Here is a 23,859-nt window from a genome sequence, read left to right on the forward strand (position 1 = left end):
ATCCACTCGCTCTTTCTTAAGTACCTTCTGTAGTGCTATTGCGTACCCCCATTTGAGAAACATTGTCATATACATTGTAAAATTTGTCTCTGAATTTTCCTGTTGAGGATTAATATATAATAATAAAAAAAACAACAACAACAAACGTAATCGGTAAGCACACAAAGAAACATCTTATTCAGAATTATCAGATGCATTTAATTAATTAGGCTGCTGGCATTTTCAGTGAGAAACAATCTCTTTTTTTTTTGGGAAAAAAAATTCTCCACCAGTCACACATGGGCACAGAAGAAAGCACTTTCAATGTTTCATAAAGATGGCTCACATTATTATTGTCTACCTACCCCATCATTACAGTTATTATAATTGTGATAAAACAAAATAAATATCAGCCGAAGAAATATCCACTAATGTAGACCACCTATTTGCACATTGCTATACGGTAGGGGTGTCTAACTCGTTTTAGTTCAGGGGCCAAATATGGACAAGTTTGATTTCAAGTGGGCCACAGATTTTATGCGGGAAAATTTGTAATTTCAACATTATTGTGCCCTATAGGTTACACTTCTATGTATACATAAAATACTGAATTTGTAAGAAATCAGTCCCAACAGGATATTCACTTTAAATTTCCCAGATTTTGTACCAGTTCCTATTGAATTAAGTGAAATATTATCGAATAAATTGAGAAAAATATAAGTATTTTGTAAGAATTTTGACTTTTTTCAACAGTTTAACATAAAAAATGACTGCAATCGTGCAATATAAATACCGGGAAAACTGTGAGCACCTGCAAATATTGTTGACTTTCATTTACACGTGTTACCCTGTCATTTTTTATTTCTCCTGTGGGCCAAATTGGATGCTCCAAAGGGCCGCATTTGGCCCCTGGGCCATGAGTTTGACACACGTGCCATATGGTATAATTGTTACGTGCACTATGAATAAAATGTACCCCTAAATTTGGGTAACGCACAACAATAACAAAAGCATTTCATACACCCAATCCTAAATCATTTTAAATATGTTGTCCAAGTATATTGTGTGATAGTTTTACAATATATACCGGCAGCAGGAAGTGTTCTTTTCCACTGGCCCCCCACACCAGCTTGTCCCATTATATTCCCTATAAATGCCCGTGTCAACAGAGCCCAATGGCTTTTTGTGCTGCACAGTCATCAAACAGCAGGGAATTGTCTGTCTAGGGGGACACCCTCTTTTGTAATGGGTAAGAGGTCTTGAGCGAGGAGGATGTCAGAGGCTGTAGTCAGCACTTTGGCCTCATGTGGCTCCATCATGCTGTTGACAGCCATGAATAGAGAGCAGTCAGAGTAGATAAACCCATGCAGGGTAGGACATGTATTCAAACAAATGTGCAACGGTCTTCTGGGATTGACTGTATTGTTTGTTTGTTGGATTTTAGTCAAAATATATACTTACAGTTTGGTTCAGTACAAGTGTGATTTTTTTCTGTTATACATTATTGTTGGTAAAAAGACACACTGTTAGATATTCTTACTGATGAGTTAATAAGGGTCATTAAAATATTGCCAGAGTTTTGAAATCATTTAAAAAGGAATATCCTACTTACAATTGATGAATAATACAGTTGTAATAAAACCCAAGCCACATTCATTAAAATAATACTACACCCAACCCCTGTCTGATGTGAAAAATGGAAGAGATTTCTAAAGTTTCAATTCATTTCTCACAAACTTAAATCTTTGGTTCATCAAAGACTGACTGCATTTTATTTGCTTGGTGATTATTTCAATAAAAGTTATAACAGGAGAAAAATTGCTCATACAATTCACAGTATCACTCTTTGTGCAAGATTATAGATTTGAGTTGCTCTTAAATCGCTTCAAATATCAGTCCTTCATAATGTCTCTGTGTGTTATCCTTGTGCCAAATGCAGCTTTAAAAGGCTCCAAAAGATACTAGTGATGCTGAAGCAAGGCTATTAAATTAGTGTGGAGAGAGGACCAGCTTATCAAGGTAAAAGGCCTGTATGGGTTATTGGATACAATAAAAAAAAAAAAAAAAACTCAATTTATTCATTCATTTTCAAGTCACAGTATCTTTGGATTGTGTTGTATTAAAGTATGTCTAGGCTAGACACTCATCAGAGTTCAGAGTGAAAATTACATCAAAAAGGAAACACAGACATGACCAAAGAAAACAACATTATTACTTGTTTTACCTGCAAGGTGAAGTGTATTCATTATTAGGATAATGTGTAAGAAGGGAAGGAAACCCTAAGCAGCCATGCATTCATATTTTTTATTTGGTCTGTTTTTTTCCTGATAATGAGAGAATTTTCTGGCATTTACTTTTTTTATGCACCATTTTCTACCTTTGGGCAGATGACAGACATAAGCCGGACAGGGCAGTGCTGTACTAGTGCTGGTGGGAGTCCTTCTATCTAGAAGTGTCCCAATCTGATATTGATATCGGTCCGATATTAGCCTGAAAATATCGGATTCAAATTTTTGATTATGTATGTTGATATTGATGTTTATTTATTTATTTTATTCATGTATAAAATACTGTAGATATTATGTTGAAGGTTAAAACGTGTGCAACCAATTGGTTAATAATAAATAGGTCAGTTTTTCTCATACCTACTGTTGCTGACTATTGTTCTATGTTTGAGTGACATCACTTGATCAAGCCTCTTCTAACATTCCACACTACAAGATAAGTAATTTTTTTTTAATTTTTATTAAAGATAAGAGAGAGAAAAAAATTTGTAAAAAAATTTAAAAAAAAAAAACAAAATTAAAAAAAAAAGTATGTATACACCTTTTCGTTTTGACTAAGTCGCCATTTTAAGAGTGGTAATCATTTGCCTGACAACCGCTATTTACCGCTGATTTTGCAATGGCTGATTTTTTTATCGTATAATGTCCAAATCCTGTGTAGTATTTACCTGTCAAAACCACGCCTGGCTGAAGGAAAAGTTAGACTTTTACAGAATACCGACAGAAAAAGGCCAGAAACGGAAATTATGGATCGAAGCACTGAGGCGAACAAACGTAGATGAAACTACATGGAGCCCAAAATCAAAGTGGTCGTATGTTTGCAGTAGACATTTTGTTAATAGTAGGTTGTGTATGTTGTGGATCTAATTTCTTCCTTACTAATTCATAATCAATGACATTGATTATGAATTAGCCTAAATTTAAAATATAATTTATTCAGTAATGACTGAAATGTTTATGGCTAGTATGTTTAACTTGAAGACAAGCAACGTGAAATTAACAGTAAATATGCAATGTGTTGACTTGTATATGAACTGTAAGTATATTAAATAAACAAATGTGCTTCATATACCCATTTATGTTTTAATTTAGGCTGTATTATTATTATTATTATATTATTAGCGGCGCTAGCCTAGCATAGCCACATTGCGTATCGAGCCAATTATCATGATGACACAGGCCTATATAGACACAAAAACACATACATAAGCCTACCTTAAAGAAAATATGGTGTTGTAATGGTAGCACAACAAAATGGTTATCTCTCCCACACTTTTTATACATTTTTCAATGGTTGGGTATTTATTTTTTGTGCCTCGTTTTTTTTGCCTGAAGAAGAAGAAGAAGAAGAAGAAGAAGAAGAAGAAGAAGAAGAAGAAGAAGAAGAAGAAGAAGAAGAAGAAGGAGACACAACTACATTGCATTACAATTTACATCATTCTATAATAACAATGTTTAACCATTAATCTGCACAACATCAGTGAGAAACAACGCTTTGTCACATTATAAGTTCAGTATAAGTTCCTCAGCTTCACTGAGGGAGCATAAATATCCTTGCACAGCCCAAACTTGAGAATAAGTATCCATCACCCATTATTGTGTAATAGCTTTGTTTGACTATTAGTATATATTTCAGTAAACCCTTTAAGACTGGAATCGTTTCTGTTCTGCCTCTACTCCAAGCCTTATTAGGGGCCATGCAGCCAAAGCTGCCAGGAACCTATTGTTATCCGAGGAAATCCTACTTCCCATGCATAAACAATCACCAAATTTTGTACATAGGTCCAGTCTCATACCAGATTGCCTCAGCCACACAAACAGACAACAGCAAGCATCTTGGGCCTGTACTACAAAGTTGGATTACCACTTATAGCGCTAATATGGGCTGAGATTTGTGCCACTAGAAACTGAATTTGAATAATTGGTATTGAATTTGAAAGTGACAACTTGAAATTGAATTTACTGTTTTGAAACTGAATTCGTACCTTGAAATTGTATTTTTCTTGTTGAAAAAAGTCATCTTAGTACATTTCAAAAATTCAATATATATATATATATATATATATATATATATATATATATATATATATATATTTCTCAAATTCAAATTCACTGCCGGTCTGCGAGGTTGAGCAATCAATCACTGATTCATGGAACTCTTGTTTACGGTCCGTTGAGGGTGTGACCATAGATATATATAATAAAGGCATTTACTATCTATATCTATATAGTCCTGAAAAATCTTCATACTAGCAAATTTGCATGGAAGTTATTTTTAGACTTTGGTAATAGACCGGCACCATGGAGCTGGTGATGTCAGAGGTCATTTGATACAAACACGAGCTCTTTGGTAGGCTTGTTATGACAGTGCGGCTGTACATTGTAAGTTAGTTTTTTAATCCTTTTTACTTCATTTGCTGCTGTTCCCTGACCACTGAGAACCACCCTGAGTTATGTTGCCGACATTAGACAGTGGGCGGGTTCCTGCATTACAGGATTTACTTCAAAAACGACACCTAACAGTGACAAGACACAGTCTAAAAAAACAAACATGTCTCCAATGCAGCAACCTGAAACTGTTGCTTAGCAGAGCTGCGGAAGCTACAAAGACCTCCTAAAAACACCTGTCACTGATCTTCGTGTACTGACAACATGGCAGTGTTACTGTACCAGTATGATTTGATGCTGACGGATCAAAAGAGCTGCATCATCATAGTGAACACATATTTAAAACTGAAATTTTCTAGGAATGTGTAAATATTAAATAGGCAGTGGCTATCCGTACGGTTGCCGTATCAATATACCGACATTCTATCCGTACGCAGCGCCCCTCATTGGCTAGTTTAGGTCACTTGATAAGGTCAGTCATTGGCCAGTTTAGGTCACGTGACTAAGACTAAACCTAACCATAAACCTAAATCTAAAAATTGTTGCAATATTGGGTTATAACTTAACCCAAACCCTTAGACGCTACGTACGTGTACTTTGGTAAACGTACCAATAGCACTGGGGATTGTCCGTACGGCAACCATACAAATAGACACTTTTCTATTAAACACGGTCCTGTGCATGATGGATGGAGCCTTCTCCAGGGTCTGAGACCAGAGAGTCCAGCTCTGTGTCCAACACTTCGTACAGCCCCCCCAACAAACCACAGTATGGAAAGTCCAACATAAAGACTGTTATTATGTCACTCACATGTACAACACAAAACAATGTTTGACCTGCATAAAAATGTGACGTTGAACAAGATGAAAAACACTCATTTTCTTAATGCCCTCGTGTCTTCTTTTCTCTACTTGAAGCACTTCATTCACACTTATCTGTGTAGTGTCAAATCTAATTGATAATCAATTCAACAATGTTGCGCATGCGCTTTTTGCTATTGGGAACCAGTCTAAACATAACTTCCATGCAAATGTACTAGTCTGAAGTTTTCAGGACTATATAGATATGATAAATAATAAATGTATTTATTATATATATGTCTATGGTCACACCCTCGACGAGCTGTAAAGGAGTTTTTGTAGACGCAAACAGTGTGTGTGATAAATTGAGGACTACATGAATAGAAACACGTCTGTGTAAAGTAAAACTGGCTGATCAGAGAACTGTCAGTTTATCATTCGATGGATTCATATTATATAATCTCATGCTTTTATGCATTAAACGTGTCAGCAGCTTCCTGCCTGTGTTCCTTTCTTCCTGCTTTTTCTGCTGCAACAGTGTTGTTTTTGGTCTGAATTATAGATTTTAATTCTTCAAATTTTTAAAGAATTATTCCTCAATTGTGACTTTTTTTTAAGTCATCCTACACTCTGCTTGTGGCTCAGATTTGCTTAAATTGTCCTGCTCCCAACCATTGCTGCACAGTAGCTAATTTTCCGGCACCAGCAATATCATTTAATTTTTACAGACGGACGGATTGTCAGATACTTTATTCATCTCCAAGGGAAATTTACATTTCCAGCCACATGATAAAGATGAAGAAAGAAGGGGGAATGCAATGTTCGAGAAAAAAATATAATAAATCATAAAAATGATGAATGTTCCATGCTACTGAGTTTGTTTTAAAGAAATCTGTGACTGAAGTTGCTGCTTTGCTCGGAGATGGCACTGTGCAATGAATGATGTGGATTGTCCATGATGGACAGTAGCTTGTTCAGCATTGCTCTGCCACAGATGTCAGGCTGTCCAGCTCTGTGCCAACGACAGAGCCTGCCCTTCTCACCAGTTTGTCCAGGCCTGTGGCATCCGTCTTCCTAAGGCTACCCCCCCTCCCCCCAGCACACTCCCACGTACATGAGGGCACTCGCTACCACAAACTGGTAGAAGATCTGTAGCAGCTTTTTGCAGATGTTGAACGATGCCAACCTTCTGAGAAAGTACAGACGGCTCTGTCGTTTCCAAACAGATCATCTGTGTTGGCTGTCCAGTCCAGTTTACGGTATGGAGTGTAGATGAATACAATAATGATCGCAGACCCTCGGTATGTCCTTGTCCTCCTATAGTTCATCACCATCTACCAGCGAGAAATCTAGCTGTGTGATGACCCACTTTAGGCAATGCGAGGATTGAAGGTGGGGTTCCCCATTTGTCCAGTATCCTTAGTTAGGGCCACTATAGTGCTCCCGTTTGTCTATTATTAATCATCTTCCACTCGAAACTAGTCCCAGAGTTTTGAGAAAACCCCTGCAAATTTTATATCAAAACGTGCGCGATGGTCGGGAATCGTGTGCTATTATTGTGAGAAATTAAGTAACCAAGTGAGCAACTAAGTAAGTAAATTAGTAACTGAGTAACTAAGTGAGTAACTAAATGAGTAACTAAGGGAGTAACTAAGTAACTAAATTAGTAACTGAGTAACTAAGTGAGTAACTAAATGAGTAACTAAGGGAGTACAAGAGTAACTAAGGGAGTAAATAAGTAACTAAGTGAGTAACTAAGTAACTAAATTAGTAACTGAGTAACTAAGTGAGTAACTAAATGAGTAACTTAGGGAGTACAAGAGTAACTAAGGGAGTAACTAAGTAACTAAATTAGTAACTGAGTAACTAAGTGAGTAACTAAATGAGTAACTAAGGGAGTACAAGAGTAACTAAGGAAGTAAATAAGTAACTAAATGAGTAACTAAGTAACAAAGCGAGTAACTAAGAGTAACTGAGAGTAACTAAGAGTAACCAAGTAAGTAACTAAGTGAGTCACTAAGTAACTAAGTGAGTAAGTAACTAAATGAGTAACTAAGTAACTAAATGAGTAACTAAGCTTCATCTTTAATATTTGACTGTGTGAGCTTAGAATCAAATGCTGCTTCACCGTCCAACCCACCAGCGCCCCGAGCCCCTCCCATGATTTCCGTGGAAATTGACTAGTTGAATCTATTGTACAGTTAAAGTCAACCCCGAGAATGATGAGGGCATGTATAGATTCTGTAAGGCAAGTTGTAATTTCCTGAAAAGCTCTGATCTTTCTTGATCTTGGTTAGGAGCAGATGTCATCAAAAAAGTGTCAAGTTATCTATTTCTTCCCTGACAGTAATTGAAAAGAAGAACCAAGTGTGGTAAAGTAGTATACCACAGCATATAGAGACCAACACCAAGTGATACATTATTTTATAACTTTATTTTTGGACTTTCTGCCCACTGTACCTGTTGAAAATGTTCCTAGTGCTGTAATATGATTTATTAGGTGAAAGTGCTTCCGTTGATAAAGTTAATAATGCCCAACTGATTTCTTTAGCAAGTTTACTGATCTAATAAACAAATGAATGTCTTCAAAATAATCCTTAACTTTGACAGATTTGTAAAAGTATAATCAAAAAATTAAGTTACCTCTTCCAAAGAATCAAGATCTGTGTTCTTATGAATCTCATCACTATGATGTGCAATTTGACTCAAAATCCAATCCCCCATCTTCTCCACCAGATGCCTGACTTATTACTACTTATCACTACTAGTGGAGGGGGAATATTTAACTGTTCTCTCCACTTGTGCTATCTGAGTTCACATTGCCTCCGTCAACTCAACTCAACTTTATTTATATAGCGCAAATTACAACAAAGTCATCTCAAAGCGCTGAACAAAAAATAGAGTCCATAGTAAGAAAGAAAGAACCCAACAAGATCCACATGGACAAGCATTTAGCAACAGTGGGAAGAAAAAACTCCCTCTTTTTTATCGGAAGAAATCTCCAGCGGAACCAGGTTCAGAGGTGGCAGCCATCCGCTCCGAATGGTTGGGTTAGTGAACAGAAGGGCAAACAGAATAGGATAAAAGGATAGTCCATCCGAGTGTTCCAGACTAGTTGAGCCGCAACCATTGATCAGTCCATCCGAGTGTTCCAGACTAGTTGAGCCATGAAACATTGATCAGTCCATCCGAGTGTTCCAGACTAGTTGAGCCATGAACCATTGATCAGTCCATCCGAGTGTCCCAGACTAGTTGAGCAGCGAACATTGATCAATCCATCCGAGTGTCCCAGACTAGTTGAGCCATGAACCATTGATCAGTCCATCCGAGTGTTCCAGACTAGTTGAGCCATGAACCATTGATCAGTCCATCCGAGTGTCCCAGACTAGTTGAGCCATGAACCATTGATCAGTCCATCCGAGTGTTCCAGACTAGTTAAGCCGCAAACCAGCCTTGGAGGGACCTGCTATTTCAGTACTAGGTTAAGTTCATGCCCGAACAGTTGTCTCCCTAAAAATGCATCAATCCCTTGGTATAGTCAGGCTGGTTTCTGGATTCGTTGCAAAGACCTGCCCAGGTTTCCCTGGTCGAGTCCTGACATGACAGTCTCCGCTGCGCTACCATCTGCAATGGCTGCCTCAGCAGCGTGGTCCACTCATTTGTGAGGGCAAGTATAACTGCCTGTTAAAGCACTTCAATTGACCAAAGCTAGCAAACACCATGTACAAAACTTCCTCATATTTTACTCTAAAAATATTAACACCTGCTCCTTTAGATTCACATCCTTGCAACCCAGCAACAGTTCAGTGGGAATGTAAGGTAAAACACTGGAGACGGGGATCCACGTGGAGGGTGCGGTCAGTGGGGATATCTGCACTAAAGTCTAACCTGAGGGAAACTCCCTTCTCCATTAAACTATGGACACATTCTCGGTTTTAAGGAAAACAATGGCAGATTTATTCATCCTTGACACAAGGCACTTGTTTTCATGTCCTACTTGCTCACTAATTTCCAAAAGTACAGTACAGTACTTGGTAACATAGGCCTCATATACTGTATGTAGATCTCTCATCGCCCCTGGAGGGACGTGACCAAGTGGCGCCATCTTGTGTGGGTTTGAGCAGAGGCAGGAGTTCTTGTAAAACAATGAAGCCTATCCCATAAAAATAATACGTAACAGTAGCTTTATTTCACATATTACTAGTGAAATATATAATTTTAGACATAATTTGGGATAAAATGCATGTTTATTTTATATATAAACTGCCTTATGTCAGAAAAAAAATAGACTTAAGGCTGTAGGTAATTAGGATTTCATTTCAATGAATCAGATGTCTAATACTCAATATCTAGGCCTATATATAATGTACACAAACCCTTAATGTGAAGGGTTAGTTATATTTTGTTGTTTCAGTGGTTTTAACACCCATATGCCTGATACATGATTTTCTAATAAATATACAATTGTGGTGACATTGTCATCACATGTATGTATTGCATATTACATAATGAGCCATTGCATCTGATGATTATCATTTATTATCTATCTATGTATCTATTTATATCATTGTTTACGATATATAGAAAGGTTGATTAAAAAATTGTTAAATACAATTTTAAAATACATAATTTGTTGATTTATGGGTTTTGTGAGGAAATAAACATTGCTTAATTCAAAACTATTTATAAATATATACGATTGTCTTCTTTTTCCCCCACTAATAATATAAGCTAAAATCTAAAACTTTAAAATACATAATTTGTTGATTTATGGGTTTTGTGAGGAAATAAACATTGCTTAATTCAAAACTATTTCTAAATATATACGATTGTCTTCTTTTTTCCCCACTAATAAAAGCTAAAATCTAAAATTTTAAAATACATAATTTGTTGATTTATGGGCTTTGTGAGGAAATACACATTGTTTATTTCAAAACTATTTACAAACATACGATTGTCTTCTTTTTTTCCCACTAATAATACGAGCTAAAATCTAAAAAATTAAATTAAATTAAAAAAATGACTTGAATATACGTAAAGTAATCTTGCTTTACATGTCTGACGTTTGTAACAGATAACTCACATTAATATATTTTTGATAAATCAGTAATTCGTGAATCACGAGCTCTGTGTATACAATTATAAATGGACATATTGCATTAATGCAGCGCGGAGCTCCCAAGCAAGATGGTTCTGCGTTGTCATGGCCGACCGGATGTAGACGCGTGTCGCGCATGCTTTGACAGGATCTGGCAGTGACGTATGAGACGTACACTACGTACTTCCGTCCGTGAGGTTGTGTAAAGTAGAAACGACCTGCGTGTTGACATTGGGACGATACTCTGCATTTCACACTATCAGGTGAGTTCTCGCCGGAGTTTTATTTAGTCACTTAACCTGGGTAAAGAGGCGTCCTGGCTGTTCTTGGGCCCTTAAAGTGTCAGCGAGAATTTGAACAAAGTGCAAAGGAAACCGCAAAAACCGGCTAAATATATGTGAATAGCTTCTACTGGCTGCTAGTCAGCCTGACTGTAAGGAGAGGGAAGGACTAGGATGTGCAGTATGGTGGGAAATTTTGCTCCCTTGTTTTCGTAACTCACCTTATCCGCCGCTCATCCATGCAACTATGACAGTAACTCTGATTAAAATGTCTTTAGTTGTTATTATGATAGCCTCCTAGCAGCGCATGCTCACAGTGAGGTCGTTTAAAGATAACCTCTGTTCATAGAAGCATATTTCTATTTCAGTGAGTGAGTGTCATCCATTGATGGAAAATATTTTGTCTAATTCATAAAGTTAGACAAAATTTAAATAATGATCTACATCACTGAAGTAAGGGGTGCTCGATTACATATATATATATAATAAAAAATAATAATAATCACGATCATAATCATTTGTCAACCAAAAAGTTACTTATTTTTGTACAAAACTATGTTAAATATATTCTTTAAACATACATAAAATCTTCCAAACACTAAAATCAACTTAGTATTTGAAAGCAAATAAATTAAAAGGTGCAGAATATTAATTCAAATATTATATATATATATATATATATATATTTTTTTTTTTTTTCAATAATCGTTTTTTTCTTGATTATGTTGTTTTTGTAATCGTTGAGTGTAATCATAATCAGATTTTCGATTAATTGCACAGCCTTACGCTGAAGTTTTATTTACAATATTTTCTTCACCTCTTCATCTTCAGTATCTTCCATGGTGGTTGGTGTCATTCAACACTGCATCATATTTGAGCCAATAGTTATCTCTGGTTAACATCAATGGTAATTGTGTAATTTTTTTCTCTGTATAAATAGAGTGAGATGGGATCCTCAATGTCCACCCCTAATGCTCCAACAGTAAATGCAGAGGGAATAATGGCTGCTCCTTCTCCTGCCTGCCCTATGCACCAAGAAGTAAAGCCTGTCAAGGGTACAATATTTTCCTCATGCATGTATATGTACATCTAAATCAAGTTTCCCAAGTTTTTGCTGACATATTATTTTTTTGTGTTTCTTCATCACACAGTGTCTCCACCCTCAGAGTGTCCGATGCATCAAGCTAAGCCAGGTAAGGGTTAAAATCCCAAATAAGTCTTGAAACTACGAGTAGCTTTTTAGCAATTTTCTTTTTTTTTCTCATTTTGATTGTTTCTTGTTAGGTCTGGGCGATATGGCCTTTTTTTTAATAACTCAATATTTTCAAGCTATATACAATATATATCTTAATATTTTGCCCTTGCCTTGAGATGATGCTCTGATACATACAATCGAACCAGAATGGCATTACTCAATATATATTGATGTTTTCTCTGTGATGTGAATGTGTTACACACTGCTATCATAAAATCAAGCGCATCAAGTAACCATTGCAACACATTGAAAGCATTTTAACCACCCACTGAAATATTGCACAAATACACAAAAATATTGATTAAAAAAAATAATGAAATAAAATAAATAGATTTTTAAAATTAAAAAAATTATTTTTAAAATAAAAAAATATATATTTTTAAAATAAAATAAAATATTTTTAAAATAAAAAAAAATATTTTTAAAATAAAAAACATTTATTTTTAAAATAAAAAAATATATTTTTAAAATAAAAAAAATATTTTTAAAATAAAAATCATTTATTTTTAAAATAAAAATCATTTATTTTTAAAATAAAAAAATGATTTCTGAAATTAAAAAAAATGATTTAAAATTGGCACTCAAAAAATCGCGATATATTGTGAAATCAATTTTCATCTGAAACAACAGAAGCAGTGTTTGAGCTTTCCCTGCATACAATAAATGTGCATGGTGACGGTAATGAGTTTTTTGAGTCCTGTTTACGACCCGTGGACACCTCTAGCTCTCTACAGCAGACACACTCAGTCACGCACGCACTCACTCACAATGACAACCTGAAGCCAAACCATTTCCAAAATTAACCATTATTCTTTTTTTTTTTTTTTTTTAACAACTAACTCTTCGTTGGACTCTGTCTCAATGTTGTACCTGCAGAGGCGAGTGAGAGGAGGAGGGGGGTGTTTGGTCAGCGTTGAGTTTCACACAGAGCGGGAGAGAGACGGGCCTGGGTTAATATAGACAGTGAGAGGAGAAAAAAGGCATACTCATGGCTTTATAGAATAAAATTTTAATGTTGTATGAATTATATCAATATTATGATATAGTCATATCCTATATCTCATCAATAAATATATTTAGATATAATAATATAATATAATAATAATATCTATGTATTAAAATCTCGATATATTGCCCAGCCTTACATCTTGGTCTTGTTAATTTGAAGTGTTTGATAATCTGGTATTGTTGTTCACTACAGGGTAATAAGATATTTGTGTTGTCTTCCAGAATCTCCTCCATCAGCATGTCCCATGCAAAAGGAAAAGGCAGGACCAGTCCACCAAGACCGGGCCTATGAGTTTGTGGAGTGTCCGATGAAAGCTGGCATGAAGAGTGACATTGATCCGACTAACATGGTATTATTTCATCCATGTGCTTTGTGTACACACAGTAGAGATGTGTGTTTAGCAGCTTTGTTAAATGGTCAACAATAGAAACGAGGAGCGATGACTTCTTCAAAATAGCTCTCCTGGAAAGAACTGAAATAATAATAATAAAAAAACAAAACTCTACTCTGCAATACTGTACACAAAAGGCATTGATTGTATACATAAGAATATATGACATGCTGCCATATAAATAGAATAAATTCTCAAGCTGCTTTGCACTTAGAAAAAAATATATATATATATATGTATATATATTTTTTTTAAGGAATAGGAAACTTGAATACTATTGCAAACTAAGATAAATACGATAAGAATAAAATACAATTTTAACGAAACAATTTGTCTACCAAACTGGTTATAAAAATGAGTCAATGCAAATTTTCTGAGTTGATGCATAATTTAATTAGTTTTACTGGAGCCACTTGATATGATTGCTGCCATTCTGCCTACTTCTGCCATTGAATCATTTTCTGGTTACAAGAAGAAGCATGGTACAGTCTGAGGAGTATGGCAATACAAGCAACAATAATCAAAGTTTACCAAAAAGAGAAATAGCTATAGTATTAAAGTTAAGCTGTCTTTTTTTCTGGGTTATAAAAACACATACACCTTCTTCAAATTTTCTACTTTTTAAAACACAATATTTTATGTATTATGGATAACAATAAAAATGTGATCATAAAAACCAATATATAATTACTTAAATATTAATGACCACTTATAAATATATAGCAATAATTACAAAAAATATTGTAGGGGCAGTATTATGAAAAAATCACATTATAATGGTTTTGCTACAGTGATACACATTCATTTAGCCCTTGTTATTCCACATTTTGTAAAAAGTCAGCTCCAGACGGGCGAGTTGGATTTTTCTCGCATTGTGGCAACGGAAACTCCTCCTCCTGACAATCCTGGCTCCTCCTACCCTATAAGAATGTGAGCTCCTCCCTCTAGCTCACAGCTAAAACAAACACTGTGGTTTAATATCCATCCATCCATCCATCTTCTCCCGCTTAGCCGTTTCCGGGTCGCGGGGGCAGCATCCTCAGTAGGGAGGCCCAGACTTCCCTCTCCACTTCCTCCAGCTCTTCCGGGGGGACCCCGAGATGTTCCCAGGCCAGCCGAGAGACATAGTCTCTCCAGCGTGTCCTGGGTCTTCCCCGGGGCCTCCTTCCGGAGGGACGTGCCCTGAACGCCTCACTAGGGAGGCGCCTCACTAGGGAGGCGTTCAGGGGGCAACCTAATTAGGTGCCCGAGCCACCTCATCTGGCTCTTCTCGATGCGGAGGAGCAGCAACTCTACTTTGAGCCCCTCCCGAATGACTGAGCTTCTCACCCTATCTCTAAGGGAGAGCCCAGCCACCCTACGGAGGAAACTCATTTCGGCCGCTTGTACCCGTGATCTTGTTCTTTCGGTCATGACCCAAAGTTCATGACCATAGGTGAGGGTTGGAACGTAGACCGACCTGTAAATCGAGAGCTTCGCTTTTTGGCTCAGCTCCCGTTTTACAGTGACGGACTGGTGCAGACTCCGCATCACTGCAGACGCCGCACCAATCTGCCTGTCGATCTCTCGCTCCATCCTTCCCTCACTCGTGAACAAGACCCCGAGGTACTTGAACTCATCCACCTGGGGCAGAACCTCATCTCCAACCCGGAGAAGGCACTCCACCTTTTTCCGGTCGAGAACCATGGACTCGGATTTGGAGGTGCTGATTCTCATTCCGGCCGCTTCACACTCGGCTGCGAACCGATCCAGTGAGAGTCGAAGGTCACGGTATGTTGGAGCCAACAGGACCACATCATCTGCAAAAAGCAGTGATGCAATACTGAGGCCCCCGAACCGGACCCCCTCAATGCCCTGACAGCGCCGAGAAATTCTGTCCATAAAAGTTATGAACAGAATCGGTGACAAAGGGCAGCCCTGGCGGAGTCCAACCCTCACCGGAAACGATTTCGACTTACTGCCTGCAATGCGAACCAGACTCTGACTCCGGTCATACAGGGAACGAACAACTCCTATCAGGAGGTTCGATACCCCATACTCCCGGAGGACCCCCCACAGGAATCCCCGAGGGACACGGTCAAATGCCTTTTCCAGGTCCACAAAACACATGTGGGCTGGTTGGGCAAATTCCCATGACCCCTCAAGGACCCTGCTGAGGGTGTAGAGCTGGTCCACAGTTCCACGGCCAGGACGAAAACCACATTGCTCCTCCTGAATCCGAGGTTCAACTATCCGGCGGACCCTCCTCTCCAGTACCCCTGAATAGACCTTACCGGGGAGGCTGAGGAGTGTGATCCCTCTATAATTGGAACATACCCTCCGGTCCCCCTTCTTAAAAAGGGGGCCCACCACCCCGGTCTGCCAATCCAGAGGCACTGCCCCTGATGTCCACGCGATGTTGCAGAGTCGTGTCAGCCATGACAGCCCCACAACATCCAAGGCCTTGAGGAACTCCGGGCGGATCTCATCCACCCCCGGAGCCCTGCCACCGAGGAGCTTTTTAACCACCTCGGCAACCTCAGCCCCAGAGATAGGAGAGCCCACTCTCGGGTCCCTGGGCCCTGCTTCCTGACTGGAAGGCGTGTCGGTGGGATTGAGGAGGTCTTCGACGTATTCCCCCCACCGATCCACAACGTCTCGAGTCGAGGTCAGCAGCGCACCATCCGCACCATACATAGTGTTGACAGTGCACTGCTTCCCCCTCCTGAGACGCCGGATAGTGGTCCAGAATCTCTTCGAAGCCGTCCGGAAGTCATACTCCATGGCCTCACCAAACTCCTCCCATGTCCGGGCTTTTGCCTCGGCGACCGCCGTGGCTGCACTCCGCTTGGCCCGTTGGTACCTGTCTGCTGCCTCCGGAGTCCCACAGGCCAAAAAGGCCCGGTAGGATTCCTTCTTCAGCTTGACGGCATCCCTCACCCCCGGTGTCCACCAACGGGTTCGGGTATTGCCGCCACGACAGGCACCGACTACCTTGCGGCCACAGCACCGATCAGCCGCCTCAGCAACAGAGGCACGGAACACGGCCCACTCGGACTCAATGTCCCCCGCCTCCTCCGAGACATGGTTGAAGTTTTCCCGGAGGTGGGAGTTGAAGCTCCTTCTGACGGGAGACTCTGCCAGGCGTTCCCAGCAGATATGGACACCCTTATGCTTGAACATGGTGTTTGTTATGGACAATCTGTGACGAGCACAGAAGTCCAACAACAAAACACCGCTCGGGTTCCGATCAGGGGGGCCGTTCCTCCCAATCACGCCCCTCCAGGTCTCACTGTCGCTGCCAACGTGAGCGTTGAAGTCCCCCAGCAGAACGAGGGAATCCCTAGAAGGAGCACTCTCCAGTACTCCCTCTAAGGAATCCAAGAAGGGTGGATACTCCGAGCTGCTGTTTGGCCCATAGGCACAAACAACAGTCATAATCCGTCCCCCCACCCGAAGGCGGAGGGAGGCTACCCTCTCGTCTACCGGGGTAAACTCCAACGTACAGGCACTAAGTCGGGGGGCAAGAAGTATAGCCACCCCGGCCCGGCGCCTCTCACCATTGGCGACTCCAGAGTAGAAGAGAGTCCAACCCCTGTCGAGAAGGCTGGTTCCAGAGCCCTTGTTATGTGTCGAGGTGAGACCGACTATATCTAGTCCGAACTTCTCCACCTCGCACACAAGCTCAGGCTCCTTCCCCGCCAGAGAGGTGACATTCCACGTCCCTAACACTAGCTTCTGTAGCCGGGGATCAGATCGCCACGGCCCCCACCCTGGACGACTGCCCGATCCACATTGCACCGGCCTCATGTGATCCCTCCTGCGGGTGGTGGGCCTACGGGAGGGCGGGCCCACATCGTCCTTTCGGGCTCTGCCCGGCCGGGGCCTGTGGGCAAAGCCCCGGCCACCAGGCGCTCGCACTCGAGCCCCAACCCCGGGCCTGGCTCCAAGGTGGGGCCCCGGTAGCGCCAATCCGGGCGACGTGAACTGCCTTTGTTGTTTAATGTACATATATGGCTATTGAACCGCTCTTAGTCGGACCCGTCACCTGGGACCTGTTTGCCTTGGGAGACCCTACCAGGGACATTGAGCCCCCGACAACATAGCTCCCAGGATCATTCGGGTACTCATACCCCTCCACCACGTTAAGGTGGCGGTTCATGGAGGAGTGGTTTAATATAGAATATACATGTACATTATACTTTATTGTCCTATATGTAAAGCTACATACACAAAATGTGTTCTCTGCATTTAACCCCTCCCTGAGGAGCAATGAGCAGCCACGGTGTAGCATCCAGGGAGCAGTTCCACTTTTAGTAACTGTTATACCGCCTTTGACATGATCTGATGTGTTTGTGACCCAATGCGACGTAGAGATTGACTTAGCAGCTCAACACTCTGGTGATTGTTTGAAACATATGACTGACCACACTGCTGCAGCTACCACACACACACACACCCTGAAGCAGCGCTGAGACAGACTCACAATCGCCGCTTAAATAGTCATGTTTTACTGTAATGTGCAGTTTTTTGGCTAAAAAAAACAATAACAAGTGTGTGAATAGCAAAAGAAAATCGCGTTAGTGATCGCCCTCTCCAATAGCGAGGCATGAAGTCTGCGTCTACAGACACGTCCACTCATGCATATGCATGAAGGCCCAAAGACAGCCTGTTTTTAGAAGCGTCCTTAAACCGTCTTTTCAGAGTGCTAAAACTCCAGAAAACAGGCGAGTTTGGAAAAATAAACCTCTAATACTATTTTGTTGGTGTTCTTAGAACAAACGGTGATAAGTGAAAAATAGCATAATACTGGAGCTTTAAGCTAAATCTTGAAAAGATACTGTGCTTGTTGAATTATTTGTGTTGAGACAAGCCCCTAACGGGCAAACAGTGCACACTGCCACAGCTAAAAGTTCTTGTTTTACTTTTTAAATAAATGTAAATATTTGATTGTATTCCACCACAATTTGGTATCTTTATGTACTGTAAAACACTGGTTATGTTTTTTTTCTAACATTTATTATTATTATTATGAGTCATTACTTTATTTAAGTAATGCCTTTTTAAAGGTCTTGTGATTTTTTTTTTAAAGATTATTTTATGCAACTAAAAGTATTCAAAATGATGTTTTGTCATGTAAATTTGTTAATTATGGAATGAAATCGAGAAGCACATTAACTGCTAAAGGTGTGATCAGTCTTATATGAATATTAAAAAAACAACAGATCAGTCAATTACTAAAAGTATTGTTTACTGCAGCTTTAGTGGAAACACTGCATTTTGTCATTTTGTGCACACAGATGCCTCCTCCTAACCAAACACCAGCTCCAGACCAGCCATTTGACTTGTCTGTCAAAAGAGAGGAGTCCTCCATTCCTCGTCACAGCCAAGACAAGAAATGGGTTTACCCATCTGAGCAGATGTTCTGGAACGCCATGCTACGAAAGGGGTCAGTGAAAAGGAAAGGAGGAACAAGATTTTTAAAATGTTCATGCCTGTCATGCCATAGATGTCTTGTACAGTTGGATTATATGCCTCTTAGCTGTTCAAGGTAAGGGTTACTAAGGAGGGGGTAACTTCATCTTGTTGTTTAGCAATTACAGTATAAAAGACTAGCAAAGCAAGTCTTGAGGCTAGTCATATGGCAGTGAGACTGTTCACTGTTGTGTACATTTGATACGCACTATGTCACTTGTCAAACTGTCATGCTATCAAAGTGTATTTATAGAAGTATTTACTCATCCACCTAGACATGCTGATAGCTTTGTTAAATATCAGTGAAAGAATGGGTCACTTTGTGGTCCTCAGTTTATTTCAGCATGATACTAAGATAGTATACAAGCTGTGCAATAAGTCCAGTAGTAAAATGTTGTTGTAATTATATATTCCACAGTAAACTAGCAGTTGTATTAATACAAAGTGGAAGTGCTAAGTCATGGTAGGCCATGTAAAATGACAACAGTGGAAGATGATCTGTATGTTGCAAAGGGGCAGCTGAACTTCTGCAATATTAATTACAGAAGACTTGCAAACTCCATGTAGCTTTCAGATGATCTCAAGAACAGTTTGCAGAAAGCATTATGGAATTGGTTGCCAATGCAAAGCAGTCAGATTAAAGACCTGAATAGTCTCCAAGTGAAATGCAAAGCATTGATGTTAAGGTGAAAAAACCCACTGAAGTGACTAATCTATTTCTCTTTTTGGAAATCTGATGTTTGTGTCTGGTTTTGCTGGTTGCAATGAGAAGAATATGTATGTCAATGCAGATAAGTGAATACTTTCCTATAGGAGCGTCGATTTATGTTTTTGCTGGTGGGTGCTCACTACAGGTGTGCGGATCGATCAAAAATATTGAGAGTATCGATATCAACGTTGGGATTAGAATGTTACCGGTGTGAAAAGAGTGATCTGTGCACACTGACTGCTGCAGTTCCAACAAAGAGCCACCTGTCTGTCTGTCTGTCTGTCTGTCAGTCAGTGCTGCATTTTGTAAATAAGTGGAATGAAACAGTATTTAGTGCCTCCTGAATAGATTTGTTTCTATACATTTTTTTTTTCTAGTCATCTCCCTCCTGATGTGGGACCAAGACTGACCCTTGTATTTTCAGTTCATGTTCTAATCAGATCATTTTGTGTGTTTTTGTGTATTTTGTTGTTGTTTGTCAGTTATTTTTATTATTCAGTATATTTTTCTCTTATTTTGTGTGTTTTTGTTGTCATTTTTGTGTGTTGTTGGTATTATTTAAATTATTCTTCTTCAGTGTGCATTTTTTGTATTGTTTGGTTTTTTTTTTTGTTCCGTTATTTTTGTGTGTTTTGTAATCATCTTATGTGTATTTATCTCTCATTGAATGTGTCTTTGTTGTCATTTTGTGTATTGCTGGCAATTGTAAGTATTTGTCTCTTAGTGTGTGTGTTTTTGGTGTCATTTAATTTTTGTTTGTTGGTTCTTTTTATTATTCAGTATATTTTTCTCTTATTTTGTGTGTTTGTGTGATTTGCTGGTAAGATTTATTATGATTACCATTTTGAACTAAAGATAAACATTATAAAACACCTTTTTTTGATGCTTTCATTTGTTAATTTTCCTCTGTCTCTCAGGTACCCCTGTAGCGCCATTTAGATTTAATGACTATTACCGGCTCACATTCTTTGTATGTCTGTGGGTTCCTAATGCTGCAGGTGGCGCTGGCGTGAAGATGACTTGGCTGCCCCTGACATGACTAACATTATCAAAATCCACAACCGGAACAATGAGCAGGCCTGGGAGGAGATCCTGAAATGGGAAGCTTTGCATGCACAGTGAGTCTATACTCACACACACTACTTTGTCATTTCAAGCAGCTCTGTCCTGATGAAATCCCATCACAGGATGCAATCTGATGGTTTACCTGTGAATGTTTTCCAGTGAATGTCCTTGTGGACCTTCCTTGAAGCGCTTTGGTGGGAAGGCCAAAGAATACTCACCCAGGGCCCGCTTTCGCCACTGGATGGGGTGAGTGGCAAAACTGCAGTGTCATTGTTTCCACTGTGATGCTGACTCCTGGAGTCAACTGTATTTAGACCACTGGTTTTCAAACTGGGAGGTGGGCCCCAGGGGGTGGGTGTTGATATCATGACAGGGGACACGAGAAGGGCATGAAAAATCAAAAAATAAATAAAATGTTTTTTTAAATACAATTTGAAGGACAACAGTCATAGTTTTTACATTTTCAATAAAAGGTGCATCAGAAAAATCTCGAGAAGCACTGATTTAGACTGTTTGAGTCCTTAAGCGTTGCACTGCAACTAGCAACTAGTCTTCGATTATTGAAACGATTAGTCGACCAATCTGTTCAACAAAATCAAATAATAGAGACCAAAAATATGAGTTTGTTCAAAAAGGGCTTTTATTTCTTCATTTAGTAAAATAAAGAAAAAATTACACACCATTTCATGAAATGTAAAACTGTAAAGTGCAAATATGACATTTAAACTTTTTTAACAAAAGTATCCCACTTTTAGTCTCAGCTTAAGTCTTGACTTGGTGCTGAAATCTCTGTGGTTAAGGAGAAAAACAACATACTGTGTAATTAATTTCAAGCCCTTATATGGTCAGAGTAAGTCATCAAGATGCTACTGCTAGCATAGCAGATTTCCATATCTTCTCTTTAAATGCTCAGATGTGAGTGACGTGGTAGAAGAGGTCTACTTTACACATATTGCAGGATGTCTTTTTCTGTGCAGCCTTTAGTGAGATGTTGCAGCACTTAATTTACTGTCATTTACTGTCGCTTTCTGGTCACTCCCGCATGCACAGCAAAAAACAGAGATGGTAAAGATGCAAGATGGCTGACTCCTCCACAGGTGGCTTACGTGGGTGGGAATAGTGCATTTCTGAAACATCACAAACTCACGCAGACAACCCTGAAACAGATGCTCTAGGCTTAGTCAGTAGTCTGTTTTCAGACACACACTTTGTCTTTACCAGGCTCCAAAACAAACCATGATACAGAATTTTTATGTGCTATCCCTACTGAGAGAAAAAGCTAAAATGAGCAGATGTTGATATTGTGCAGCTGTTAATAAAAGGTCTGTGTGGTATGTTGCACCAATTATTTTGATCCGTACTCCTCCTCTGGTAACATTTTATTGAGACAAAAATATCTATAATTTGTATTGCCATGTGGAGGAAATCTTTCAATATGAATTGTGGTCCATATTGCCCAGACCTACTTTGTATCTGTTTTCAGGTTCAGTGACGGTGTGCTTTGGTGTGTAGACGGACTCAGTCAACACGTTTTAAATCTTGTTTCCTTCTTTCTATTTTCAGGTATGAGCTGCCCTTTGACCGTCATGATTGGATTGTAGACCGCTGCGGCAAGGAAGTGCGCTATGTCATTGATTACTATGACGGTGAAATCAACACAGAAAACTATCAGTTTTCTATCCTAGATGTACGCCCTGCATTTGACACTTTAGAGGCAGTGTGGGACCGCATGAAGGTGGCCTGGTGGCGCTGGACCTCGTAAAAAAGACTCTGATGTCCTCACACAAAAGCTACCAAACTCTTTTTCAGCTTTTAGTAACATGCATTAGGCGAAGAATAAACACAACGGACTGGGAAGAAAGCAGGCCTCAAGTCAGTGAGTTGCAGTGAAACTGTCCAATAACATATTTTATCCTTGAAAAAAGCTTGTGTTATTCTACTGTAGAAAAGGTTAATTGAACAACAGAAAGGCTCCCTTTTTTATCTTAACTTAGCTATTTACATAAAAACAATTAGTTTCATAATGTGTTCCAGAACGCTGTTTTAGTTGATTTGCTGGCTTCACTGCAATCATTTTTGTTTCAACAAAACAGTTAAACACCTGATTCTGATCAGTACATGCTTTCCTCTTTAAACAATCACATGCGTATAGTTTGTGTTACACACTGATCTGAGCTAAACAAAGTTGTGGAGCCACAAATTTATATTGAAATGTGACATTCGGGACAGCCAGGATGTAGAAACATCTCTCAGGGAAGGAGTTTCCTTAAAGCTGACATCTGGAGAATGAAAAGAGCGAAAATTCAAAAGCGAACATCCCGCCCTGATGTCCCGCCCTAAACGGCTCCACTTCCTCCCCCTGCCTCAGCCAATCTTCCAGAAGCCACGCCTCTACTTTTGTGCACGCGCATAGCGGAACATAACAAAATTGCATCGGGTCACATTGATATAACTTTGGAGTTTCGGATTGCTCCTCCATGATGCTATGCTGCTCAGAGTGATACCTGTTTGCTGTTGTGACACGCGGCTTTGTTTCCGCGCACAGTTTACGCACACGCATTCACTTTGATTGACAGTCTTTGCGACAGGAAGTCGAAGCCTTTTGACTGGGCGATTGTGGCGCGATTTTCAATTTGTATAGGGGTCTATAGGACGAAGGCGGGACTTGTATACATTAAAGTATATGAATGACCACCGGCAGTAGACCATAGTAAAAGACTAGATTGGCATTTTTTTTTGCATTTCAAAAGAATGACACATAAACAGATTTTTTCAGAAACTCCGGATATGAGCTTTAAAGCTGTATTATGTTTTTCTGACGTCATTTGGTCAAAAATCCTTAACATCCTTTCAGCATTTTTTACAGATCTCTGCTCCATGATTGTTCCATGAGCCGTTTTGGGGCATTACTTTTGGCTGCCTGACAGAATTTGGCATTAGTAATAATGAGGCACAACTGTTACACAGCAAAGCAAGTGGAAAAAGGAAGACCAACGTGGTGAAGCAACAGTCTAAAGCCCCAAACACATTTGGGCGGAACGGACTATACGGAGGTCCGCGCAGACTCAAAGGGGACGCCCGTGACCGCGTGCAGTCCGCCCATTGTACTGGTGTCAGAGGAAGGGTGATAACACATGGAATAAAT

At 39.6% G+C, this 23,859-nt stretch overlaps 1 protein-coding gene across 1 annotated transcript; it reads left to right on the plus strand.

Annotated features, from left to right (window-relative positions):
* The first annotated feature begins 10,681 nt into the window (after window positions 1-10,681).
* On the plus strand, window positions 10,682-23,402 carry hccsb (holocytochrome c synthase b). Its single transcript, XM_028434412.1, has 8 exons — window positions 10,682-10,813; window positions 11,772-11,886; window positions 11,983-12,024; window positions 13,317-13,444; window positions 18,766-18,914; window positions 20,648-20,767; window positions 20,874-20,960; window positions 22,278-23,402. The coding sequence occupies exons 2-8, from the start codon at window positions 11,778-11,780 to the stop codon at window positions 22,474-22,476; spliced, it is 834 nt and encodes a 277-aa protein (XP_028290213.1). The 5' UTR covers window positions 10,682-10,813; window positions 11,772-11,777; the 3' UTR covers window positions 22,477-23,402.
* Window positions 23,403-23,859: the final 457 nt, after the last annotated feature.

The sequence above is a fragment of the Gouania willdenowi genome, chromosome 20, assembly GCF_900634775.1.
Source record: "Gouania willdenowi chromosome 20, fGouWil2.1, whole genome shotgun sequence".
Taxonomy (NCBI): Eukaryota; Metazoa; Chordata; class Actinopteri; order Blenniiformes; family Gobiesocidae; genus Gouania; species Gouania willdenowi.

Excerpts from the sequence above, each read along its gene's own strand:
- hccsb (XM_028434412.1), top strand. The coding sequence starts at position 11,778 with ATGGGATCCTCAATGTCCACCCCTAATGCTCCAACAGTAAATGCAGAG. Across the intron at positions 12,025-13,316 it reads GATGCATCAAGCTAAGCCAG|AATCTCCTCCATCAGCATGT; the intron begins GTAAGGGTTAAA and ends GTTGTCTTCCAG. Across the intron at positions 20,768-20,873 it reads TGGGAAGCTTTGCATGCACA|TGAATGTCCTTGTGGACCTT; the intron begins GTGAGTCTATAC and ends AATGTTTTCCAG.